The sequence below is a fragment of the Ambystoma mexicanum genome, chromosome 5p (genome assembly GCF_040938575.1).
Source record: "Ambystoma mexicanum isolate Mex_15411 chromosome 5p, UKY_AmexF1_1, whole genome shotgun sequence".
In the NCBI taxonomy this organism is placed as follows: Eukaryota; Metazoa; Chordata; class Amphibia; order Caudata; family Ambystomatidae; genus Ambystoma; species Ambystoma mexicanum.
Window position 1 is genome coordinate 470,307,311 of NC_090930.1, and position 12,343 is coordinate 470,319,653.

Here is a 12,343-nt window from a genome sequence, read left to right on the forward strand (position 1 = left end):
CCTTCTCGCTGTCCTTTACATCAGGGAGGCAGTCACAGCAGGAGGGGTGTGCACCCTTTTATTCCAATAGCCATGGGAAGCAACTGTGAGAGGTAGGTGTGGGTCTGAGAGAGAGCAGTGACACTGTTGTATGGCTTTTCTGTACTTCCACACCTTCACTCTCCCACTGTCATGTATAGCAAAAGCAAGGGGGTGGGAGATGTTCTAGAACACTAAAGATGCAATACCTATTTTCTGGCCTGGGAACTGGCAGACAGCTGCTGCTGGGGACAGCTGCACAGGTTACCGTGGTTCACTCCTATGTGGTCTGCTCACTCCAGAAGTTCATTTTTTCTTCCAGCGTTGATTGCATTTTGTTGTGATGTGGCCAGAGCTGCGGGAATGCTGGCATGTACAGGACTAAGAGAGGTCGGGTGGATCGCAGCTAAAAGTTAGTTCAGAACTGTGGTTTGCATCCCCGGTTTTCTGACCTATGAGGGACTACACATGGCTTTATTCAGAGTATGGATGGCTGTGGACGAAGAGAGGAATGGAATGACTGACAAGCCCTTAGAAGGGCTGAGTGATGATTGGGGTTTGTAGGAAATGAACTAGTTAGTCCTATCCACTTATCCTATTCTATCCTACCATATCATCCTCTCCTAATCTACTTGGTGAGTTTATATATACGTTGAGGATATTCCTAACATTTCTCTTATCATTCTTATAACACATATTTCCTTTTTTTCTGTTTTCTGCTGCTGTATTGATTTGATGTTGTATGTTGACCTGATGAGTGATTGTTTTATCTTTTTTTTGTAACATCAGGAGAAGTATAATTAAAAGTACAATGTAATGTAATGTTTTAAAAATATTTTTTTATTTATTGTATTGTTTTATATATGTAAAGTTTATGTTAGACTATCACACATTAAATAAATACATAAATATTATTTAATGATCAAAAACTGAAAATAGATGGGATCCATGAGAAAATGCTTTCTGAAAAATCCTAACACCACGGTGTTATACAAACACGGAAAATAACATAAATGCAAATGAAATCTGTTAGTGTCTTGTTTTAAATTGCATTTATGAAGTTGAATGCATTTACAAATGTAAATACCATACTTTTACATAGTTTAAGGAACATGACTTTGCAGGAGGGACACATTTTAAGCATCACTGTGCCATCAAGGGTCGTCTATGTGAGGCTTATGTTTCAGAGCATCTTTTCTGTTTTGGTTGTAGATGCCCAGCAGCCACCAGTAAAACATTTCAACTGTCTCTTTCATAACTGGCAACATCTCGTCTGCTCATGGCAACCTGGGTCAAATGCTGCTGCTAGCACTAATTATGAATTTCGCTATTGGTATGTATAGGTTGGTATCTTCTATTTACAGAAAGAGAGAGTGAAAAGAGGCAAGAGAGAAACAGAGACAGACAGAGGGAGGAAGAGACAGAGACACAGAGAGAGAAAGAGAAAATGAGAGCGAGAGAGAATGAGAAATAAAACGAGAATGATTATTTTGTTTGGAGACAGAGATAGTAAAGCAGAGAGAACCAATGAGAGATACAGTATAAGATACAGATATAGATACTGCTCCGCGCCAGGCGGCTGATTGGCGTCCTGCCCCAACACCATCAGCGCAGCCCTGACCCTACAAATTCAGTGCAGCCGCAGAGCCCTCAACAAGCAGAACAATAATTTATTTGGAGCAACTATGGTGGAGGTAGAGGGTGTAGTGCTCTCAGTGTGGGACTGAACTGTTCAAAGGCAGCTGTGGTGACTCACCATTCTTTATATTGGGGGGATCAAATCCCAGGGATTAGAGATGGGCTGTCCGCTGCTCAATGTGCCTCTCAGAGTGCGCAAGCAGTGGGATTCCTTGGTCTCTGGTCTTCCCCCAAGACACTGTAGCCCCATAGCCATGCAACTTGAGGTGGAAGAGATGTAGGGATAACTATAAGTCCCACCGACCCTGATGGACTTGCACACTTGTAAATCTCAGTTGGCCCTGCTCAACCAAGCTGATTTATGAAGATGAAGCAGAACCCCTGTCGCTGTCAAGGGGAAAAGTGTCAGCAGTTTGTTTACCTTACAAGGAACTCAGAACGCTGTTTGCATATGTCAGTCAGTCAAAATACCTTTATTCAACAAAATTGTCATTAGGCACACAATATCAAAAACATCATATCTTAAATACAGCATAAAATCTAGATAGCTCAGCAGCAACCTGCTCGCCTTGGAAACAAGATGACGCGAAGCAACACAGGTTCGATTCGCGGGTCCACGCTTAGAAACCCCTGGGTGTTAAGCGTGTTATAAATACCCAACTAAGACATACTCCTGTAACAGCGCCTCGATGCCCCCGGGCTTTGTGAGCGATTTAAAAATGAAAATAAATAGGTTAAAAAACTGATCTTATAAAAAAATACCAAACTATTTAATTTAATTTAAGCCCACACTTCATCAAAAATTACTAAATTTATACCAAATAAGGTCTACAACTAACACAACATTCGTGTTCCCTTTTTAGTCATAATTCCAAGTTTAATATATCTTTTCTCCTAAGCCATGCCAGGAATACGTATTTGGTGACAGCAAAGATCATAAGATCGTCAGTTGTTCTCCTACATATGGCCATGGCATCTACTGTCGACGTTATCCCATTTTGAAGATGTCGAACCCATGGGCGTACAACGCCTCTCTCCTGTTTAAGCACATTAAGAGCTGAATCCCTGAAGATCGACAGTTCTGGTGTACTCCATAATGTCAGACAAAAAGTCAAAGGTTAAAGTCACCAGTTTGCTCAGATATTGGAGCTCTAGTTCTTCATGTACCAGCAAGGTAGATGCAGTGTGAGGGAGACCCAAGATTCGTTTCAGGAATTTGTTTTCAATCGTGCACAACATTTTACAATTGGAATAGCCCCAGATCTCGGTCCCGTACAAGCATGCCTGTCTGACCTGTAGCTTGTAGGCTTCTAAAGCCAGACTTATGGCTTCATGTTCCTGGTTATGTAAAACATGTGGAATGGTAAGATATTCATGCCAAAACTAGGGCTGATTTCTCTAGCTGTGATTCCCATTTCCCTGTGTCTGCTAACCGCACCCCCAGGTAATCAAATACTTTGATTTGTTCTATGGTACTTCTCTCACCCTTGGGATGGCCAACCCTTTGCTTTTTCTTATTAGAGAATACCATATGCTTTGTTTTACTTTCATTGATTTCTAAGGGCTTCATCCGGCAAAAAGCTTTTAAAGCATTGGAATTGCTTCTTGAGGCTGTAGAGCGTAAGTGACAGGAGAATGACACTGTCTGCAAAATGAAGGACTGGACACTTTTGTGCAGCTAATTTAGGTTCCTCTGCCGGAATCGCCAACAATTCTTCAATAACTCCATTAATGTACAGGGCAAATAGGGCCGGGGCCAATACGGAGCCCTTCCAGACACCTTTTTGGACCAAGGCGGTTCTGTGGTGTCCCCATCCAACCCCCACCTTACAACTGCCTGATTACTGTTGTAGAGCAGCATAATTAGGCACAAGAGATCATTGGGCATCCCCTGGCCTACGAGGGAGCCCCATAACTTTGTCCTTGGGATGCCATCAAAGGCTCTGCCGAGATCTATAAATTATGCATATATGTTCACTCTTCTTAGTGTGACTTACTTTTCACTATGAGGAAGTGTCTGAATCATTGATCTGTCATGCTATTATGTTCTTGGAAGCCGACCTGGAGATGATGCATTAAACAGTTTTTGTTTATCCAGGCTTTCAAGCGACCCAACAGAACTCTCCCAAAAATGTTCCCACTAGGAAAGATATGGGGCAGTAATTTGCAGGCTGTTTGCATATGTGCATGAGCCTCTTGTGGCTGCTGAACCACGTGGAGCTGCCTAACATTGTCAGTTGAAAAGCAAGATGGGGATCATTACCGCAGGTAGTTTTAAAGCCTCGCCAAATAAAATAAGGTAACATTTGTATACCAAAGTGGTTCCTAGCTAATTGATCAATTTCAAGAAAGAAGCATTCATTTAATAAGAGCCATGATTAATAACTCAACAACGCTTGACAAAACAGAGGAGAGACCCTTAGGACACAGAGATGGGAGCCAATCAGGGATTGCCTTGCAGTTCAACCCACTGCTTCATGGCTATGCAAGACGTCTCAGGCAGTCATTTGTTGTCTTGATCCCAGAGAAGATACATGCCTATAACACTGCTCCTTATTGGAAGGGAAGAATGCTGCCTTATGCAAAGAAACCCTGGATAACTGCACAACAGGAAGAGTTGGTAGACACTGGTAAAACAACCCTGGGAAAAGGAGAAGTCTCCACTTGGAAGAATGTGGATATGTTCCTGGAGTTGATGAGAGAACGACTGTGGAGGTTAAGGGATGGGAAATTAGGTCTTAATGGAGGTGCCAGTTGGCACAATAGGTTTAATTTAATTGGGCCGAAATGAACCATTGAAAAACCTGGTGCAAAGGACACCAGGTGAAACTGTGGCATACGGTAAGACAACCTAGTGGAAAGAGCCCCAAGAGAAACATGTGACTTGGGATATACCCATCGGGTGGAGGGGATGCTGGGAGCAACCTTTGACGTGTGGTAAAAGAAGACTTGGTGGAAAGGATGCCAAGAGAAACCTGCAACTTTTGGTAAAAAGACACCAGAGGAAACCTGTGAGTTGTGGTAAGAAACAAATGCCAGGAGAAATGTGTGACTCTTCAGAGAGAAACCTATTGAAAGTGCACATGAGGAAACCTGTGACCTTTGAGAGGGTGGCCTCATAAAAAGGCACTCTTTTGGGTTATTTGTGTAGAATCGGACTGGACATTATTAGGTCTGTGGATTTATGTTGGCTACAACTTTGAATTTTGTGTAATTTAGATCAGGGTTAGCCTGGGGGCTAAAACGACTGCTTAAGAGTAGGTTTGGGGCATTTCTGTTCAGCATCAAGGGTATCCCTGTAGGGATATGTGCTGGTTAAGTTTAGGTTAGAATTCTTTAAGTTTATTCATCACACTTCAGGCAGGGAAACCCTTTTACAGACACCTTTTTGAGAGCCATCTTTTTGGTTTTTAGTTATTTGTCCAAGAATTAATAGGCACGTTGTTAAAACCCCATCCTAAAAACAAAACACAATAAAGGCTTAGTTGAACACAATCTTACTTTTGCTTCACTTGTATCATTGCTTGGCTGACACAGATATGGTGTGAGAAGTGTGATGACTGAGCCCTGATACAACACACACAAACTAACGCCTAACCACAATGCGGAGTCTATACTGCCCATGTTCCATCGAACCCTGTATTTAAATCTATTCCCGGGATTAACACCAGTTTTCTCAAATGCATCCTTAGCCATGCAATTCTATGCCCAAGGGCTAAAGCTCTCAAGAGACCGGATCCAGGGACTCAAGTCAAGAGCCAAGTCTGACTCTGCTACCCTATGATGAGGAGCTAGAGGAACCAGAACCATGGAAGACTTTTTTCCAACCCTCTTAGCTGAAGATGGGCTCTGGGAATCCCAGAGAAACCCACTGGTGAAATAATACTCCCCTGCCATTTCAACCCATGAACTCCATCTTCCAACTACCACCCCTGAAGGTCTTGAGGACTTAAACAGCCTACCGAGTGCTGCCACAAAGAGCCAGCCAACCTTGGAAACTATCCTAAGCCTATGGGTGGCTTTCTAGACAGCAGCCAAAAAGTGTCACACCGAATACTTGGAGGTGCTAAGTAGCACCATCAGTGGGCAACAAGGACCCTATCTATTTCCAGATCTATTACAACCATATAAAAAAGGGCACACTCTCACAGCCTTCTGCACAAACTTTGAAATATTAGCTAACAATCTCGAGTGGTCTCTTGCACAGGAAATGTGCAACCTACAGCCATTGCTATTGGGTAACCTCCAGGCTGCCAACCAGGTCCTAAATCAGAATGGTTGAGCATTTTACCATCACATCAATGAGCCTCTATTCAAAAGAAGGGGTCATACTGGAGTGTAATGTTAGAGTGGACTAAGGGAATTTCAAGTAAAACCTAATGAGGCTCCTCAACAGCTGACATGTCTAATCAAGAATCTTGTAAGGAAATGGATAGGGAGCAGACATCTGGCAAAGACCATCAAGCTGTTTTCACCCCTATCTACAGTGGCTGGTATGACTGACATCCATCTACTCCATCATTAGAACAAGCCATCTATACCGCTATAGGGCTTCAACTAGCAGACAGTCTCGGGTGCACCCTACCAGAGGCCTCTAGGAGATCAGGAAATCAGATTCCACATATGTAAACTCTGGGCTATAGTTCACAGGAGTTACCAGCAAAGTCCTTCATGTAAGGTTTTTACTAAGCTGGCCTAAAGCTCTCATATGATCAGTAAGAGTGATGACCCCCCCCTTCTGCCACCCAGCACCTCCAAGATCCCCTCCAACTATGGTTCAGCTACCATGAGAAATTCAGGGCAGCCTTTCCAGGAGTATCAATTGTTATTCTTGCGAGCATGTCAGACATTTCTCGTTACTCTGTGCAGAAAACAAAAGGAGAAAGTGGCGGAGGGCAGTTGGCTACATGCCGTTCAAGACTGGTCTGTGCTAGGGGAGTCCAATTATATGTTGGCCTAATACAGCTCCTAGATCTATCAGGTCCCCGTTTTAGTTGCTGGTGATTTCAAACGCAAAGATCAATTTAGGTTGAGGTTAGTTTGTGAAATCTTTAATGCACAGCAATGTAGGGGACATCATAAACAAGGAAAAGACAAAGACACACAGATTCTTGTTCCATTTGAAATCATGCCCCCCAAACCACACTCAATAAACTACCCCTCTATATGAATTTTGTGCTACATTAGTTTGAGTACAGAAGAGTGGAATATTACCATGATGCAATAAGGTGTGCTGGTCTCCAACTAGCATAATACTGTGTACTGTAAAGGCAGGCAGTCCCAGACACCTCAAGGTCATAAACCTAGTGTATGTGAGATAACTATGCAGCTGCGAGAGTAAATACAATTCAAAATTGAAAACTCATTTAACAGTGATAGCACGAAGGCACATTATTATCGTACTCTTTATACAATTTGGCAGTGAAGGAGTTTCTGCAAAATAATAGTGCTGGTGCAGAAAATTCAAGCATGCAAGTTAATGGTTCATTATTTTCATAGCAAGTACCCATCGCCCAGTCTGGTTTCCATTTTCCAAGTAATTTGAGGCCTAGTTTGTCTTATGAATAACATTTGCCATTATTACATCATGTTAACGTACACTTGTATTCTAATTTACATCCTCATTTGAATTTCTCCTCCAAAGAATCGTTCCCTTTGAGGCTATCTTCAAACAGCCTCACATCCTTCTTTAAATTATTCAGTATGGTTGATTACAAGTAACTATTATCCTTCTCAAAATCTTCTTCTGATATCTTCACTATCATTGAATGTTTCTGATTTTCGGAGCGTTTATTGGTGTTTTTACAAATGCACCTGAGAGCACGTTTCATCATCAGATATACACAGTAAATTCCCATGAACATAGGTACTAGCAGAATGTCAGGAATTATGGAAGCTCCCAGTGACCCATGACCGAAGAGACCAACCAGCAACAGAAAATGGCAGCAGAACACCTTATATGTATAATGATATAAGTTACATTACTTGAGTAATTAGGAATACATGTACAACATTCTGACTCTACCAAGGGACACATGCTTGCCTTTGAAGCCAGGATTGGGTCAAAGGCCATACAGTTCTTCAAGACCATAGTGCAGAAAGCCACAGGTTCATGGGTGATCAATGATTAAGGAACCAAAGTGTCATTAGCTACTTTCTCCAACAAAAACACTTTAAGAATTATATCTCGATTCACTTTTATGGCAACTGAAGGCGTTCAGCAAACTCTTGCCAGTCCGATTCTCTTATTTATCTTCATGGAGAAGGTAGTTTAATAAAGTGCCTAATAGATCAAAGACGTCATAATGATTTAATCACTTGGGAACATGTATTGCAAAGTAGGCAAAATATTGGCAGGTCAACGTATGGGGTGGAGAGTTCAAAGGAAGGAATAACCCCGGATGGGGTGCGGGGGGGGCAAAGTGTGTAACCCGGAGCCAAAGCAGAGAGAGATGATTTATTTACTCTATGTAATATGAATGGGCTTACCTATTGGCAGGGACTCAGTGTTCTCAACTACCAATAGCCCGGCTGAGGCCCAGACGGGCACAGACAGGCTTAACTTTGGTGAACCTTCAGCAAGCTTCATATGCAGAAGCTGTGCTTACAGTTGGCTTCTAATAAAGTGTGCTATTAGCCACTAAATGGGCTATGTACTACCTGAGGGAGCGCATAAACTGCCATAAACTACTCTTTAACCCAAGGTGCTGTTCCCACTGCTCTTAAGCATGCACAAGTAATTCCCCTTCTCAAGAAGCCTGCTCTTGATCCCGCATTGCCATAGTTACGCCTCAGCTCAGGAACTTCCTTGAGGATGCTTTGCTCCTTGATCCCTTCCAGTCCGGATTCCGCCTCCTGATGGGGTCTGAATCAGTCATCATTTGCACTGTAATTGATTACATTACTATGGTTGGGACCAGGGCAGAGTCGGTCTCCTGATACTATTGAGAACAATTGGCCGCATTTGACACTATTGATCATTCTATATTGTGTCAGAGACTTAAAAAGGTTGGTATTTCAGGTACAGGTCTTCAGTGGTTTCCCTCTTTCTTTTCAGATCACTCCCGGACGCTTTCCTTACCACCTTTCAGTTCCAAGATGACTCCCCTCACCTGTGGAAGCGCTCAGGGCTCCACGTTATTCCACCTGCTCTTCAATTTTTATGTTCGGCCTCTCGCCCGATTTATCCATTTCTATGGATGCCGTTTTTATTTGTATGCTGATGACACTCAGCTTAACCTTGGAGTAGATTAACATCCTCAGGAGACAGCTGGGTGCCTGAAAGCATGTCTGGCAGCCAATGGGGATAGGATGAATGCCAATTGGCTTAAATTAAATGGCAAAAAACAGAGTAGTTGTGGGCCCACACCCTGAAGAGGTGAGGATGTTCGTGACATGATTGGCCACAGTTGGCCCGCGGGAATCATTGCTCCGCGAGAGGCAGCTGTATCCCTGATTCACTCATGGGTCACTGCTGAGTTAACCGCTGAACCGATCGATATGATTTATCGTACTGTTGGGTATGCAACTACGTTGAAAACGTGCAACATGATAAGAAGCACCACGTTCTGACTTTAGCAAGCAGTAGCTGCATCCCTGAATTTGTGGGTCCTTGCTTAGCTGAGTTAACCACCAGACTATTTGAAACAGCCCCGTTTTACTGTGGAGAATATAGATATGCGTAAACCGTGCAACATGATATGAAAACATCTCGCTATGATTTAAGCACATAATAAAGATTTGATACCTATCAACTAACCACGCCATCTGGTTTCCGAATAGAGCATGGAGATTTATTAAGATGGTAAATGCACACCGTTAGCGCTTTCACTTACCCAGACGATGTGCCTCTGCTTTACTGGTTGGCGATTTCCAGGACAGTAGATGAGACAGCAGGAAAAATTCTCCCAAACGAAGAGGAATGGTCAACGGTACGTGGATGTTTAATACGCTATGATGGTACGGAGTTACTTACTTTGTTCCACAGGGAAGACACACGCATGGTAGTCAGTAAAGAGCTATGTCTGAAGATTGAAGCTTACTAACTAGAATGTAAAACTGCAGTGTTAAATTGACTAACTTATCTCACTGTAGGATTTCAACTTCTATTGTTGTACAGTGCATTTGACAGAAACCGATAGCCCCTGATGAATTTCCACAGAGTAACTGACTTAAAGGTTTAGGAAAGAAACATGTTGGGCATTTTAGAATTTTGTGATGGATTTGTGATGAATTGTGTATGTTGAAGTATGGCATGATTGTTGTGAGAAATGAGTAGTGTGTTGTGACTTAATGGCACAGCACCAGCCACTTTATGACTTAGGAAATTCAAAATCAATTGACTTCCTGACTGACTTTACTATTCGTTTGTGCTGCACAGTAACAACATAAACTGGAATGATGATTCTTTAAGTATTGTTTTTGAACATTGTTATAATTAAATTAAAATATGCATTTTTTAAATTTAATAGTGGTTTACACTGATCATTTCTTTGGTCTAGGTTGAAGTTGTGAGTCTCTTCCCCTAACAATTGATATATTAACCACAAGCGCAGTTGTTTGTTTGCTAAATGTATAACCTGTTTTGAGGGATCGCTTGTGGAGTTTTCCTCCATCCAGTCTACTTTGTTTGTTGTTTAGTCGTGGGCCTACCAACTGCAAACCACCTTTGGACCCCTGACTTTTGGCATTCCAATGTAAGGACCTTCCCTACACCAGTCGACTCAGTGAAAAATCTTGGAATCAAAATCACTGCATCACTGTCACCTGATCCGCAGGTCAGTGCTTCATGCAAAGAAGGTTTCTTTAAATTGAGAAATTTGAAAAAAGTGCTGACTTTTCTTCCAGAGTCACTATGAGCCTCTGTCGCTTCTGCGATATCGGGCAGCCTTGACTAATGTAATGGTGCTCTTCTGGCTCAGCCCAAATATTTTATCAAGAGGCTGCAGCTTGTCTGGTTACTGACTTACCGAAATATGCCCACCTCTCACCTACCTTGGCCCAGTTTCATTGGCTTCCCGTAGACAGTAGGATCAAATCTAAGGTCTTATGCTTGTCCCATCGATTGCTCCACAAAAAAGCTCTTTGTTCTTCTCGTAGAAGATCATCCCCTACTTTCCCTCTAGAATTCTCTGCTTTGCCAACCTTGGTCGCCTGGTCATATGCAGGTTAAAGAAAAAGTCGGTCAGTGGCAAAGCTTGCTCAGTGGCCGCCCCCTTGCTATGGAACATCCTTCCTTCAGCATCGAGACTGATGGAAGATCATGGTCAGTTTCGGAAACATCTCAAGACCTTTTTCTTCCCTAGGTAATGTTCTTCCCTGAATAGTCCTTTTTGGATGTTTCCCTTGTAAACGCCAGGGTACCTTAGGGTGGCACAGCGCTTTACAAGAAACATTATCATAACATAACATATGAAAGAGGTAATGTGATGTGCAGCATAGACTAACTCATTAAAGGATAAAAAGGCACAGGTCGAGATTGCACTAGCATTGAGAAGCAGGTAGAGAGAGCAGAGTGGTGGTAGTGCTGGATCTCTGTAACAGCACCCATATTAACTGGTAGTGAGCCTGTAATAACGTCTGGAGCTGGAGGTTAAGCCTGCATTGGAGATCAATCACAACTCATACAGCATATGGAGCTGTGGCAGCTGGAGAATCAGAATCTGGAAAAGAAGCAAGTTTGGATGAGGGTTGATCCCGGTGACACAATCCCTCCATGAGAGAGTCAAGCAGAGGTCACTCGAGACAGCATAGTTGGATTTGATGCTTCATTCAAATGGATGATGGACCTTTCTGGAGGAGGAGGCCTGGAACCAGGCTGTGTTCCTCTTGCACTTAACAGCTGTCTGAGTCATGAGAAGAACTTGAAAAGGTCTCTACCAACGTGGTTAAAGTGCTGACTTTCTCTGGTGTACCCGCAGATGAACCCACTCCACCAGTTTGAAGGAATGGCAGGGTCTGTCAGCAGGTTTCTTATAGGCCTACTTTCACCTGCAAATAGAGAAAGCTGATAGCCTTCACAAGGGATTTACAATAATTCCAAATAGCTACAACCTCCAAATAGAGGTTCTGGCTGCATGGAGACAGAGGAGAGGTAGCAGCCATATGCATAGAACACCCTTACAAAATTCTCGTGAGGTGACAGTCCATGCTTCTGATTTGGATTAGTACAGATCTAAAGTAAAAACAAAGATAGGGCCTCAGCCCATTTGAGACCATTCTCTTGGCAAACCTTGGACAAGCATGTTTTAATGCCACCATTCATATGCACTACTACACCGCTGGATTGACAATAATGGGCACAACGTCAAAGTTGGGTAATATTTGTGGCTCTGTAAATATCTCTGATCAGTGGCCTGTAATTTGTGTGCCTCTGTCACGGTGTATTATAACAGGAAGACCAAAACAAGTAATAAACCTTGTAAGAATGTTCTCAGCAACAGTGACAAAAACTGCTCTTCCACATGAATAAGCCTTAATCCACCAAGAGAACACATCGACAACCACTAAACAATATTCCTACGATAAACTCTTGGGCAAGTTAATAAACTTGCTATATTTTAAGGAATGGGCTCTGTGGAGCACAGTGTGCAGAGGTTAAAGCGTTTACTGCTTGGCCCACATTGTGAGCTAAACCAACAGGACACGTACCCCATTAATGTTGCGCTATAATAGGAAGAAACGTGCA

General features: G+C 42.7%; 1 protein-coding gene across 2 annotated transcripts in view; it reads left to right on the forward strand.

The window, feature by feature from the left end:
* Positions 1-12,343, forward strand: part of IL13RA2 (interleukin 13 receptor subunit alpha 2) — a 434,703-nt gene that overhangs the window by 215,498 nt on the left and 206,862 nt on the right. For both annotated transcript variants that reach the window (XM_069612879.1, XM_069612880.1), the window contains exon 5: positions 1,231-1,351. In XM_069612879.1, the coding sequence (XP_069468980.1) occupies positions 1,231-1,351 (121 nt within the window). The remainder of the gene's footprint in view (positions 1-1,230; positions 1,352-12,343) is intronic.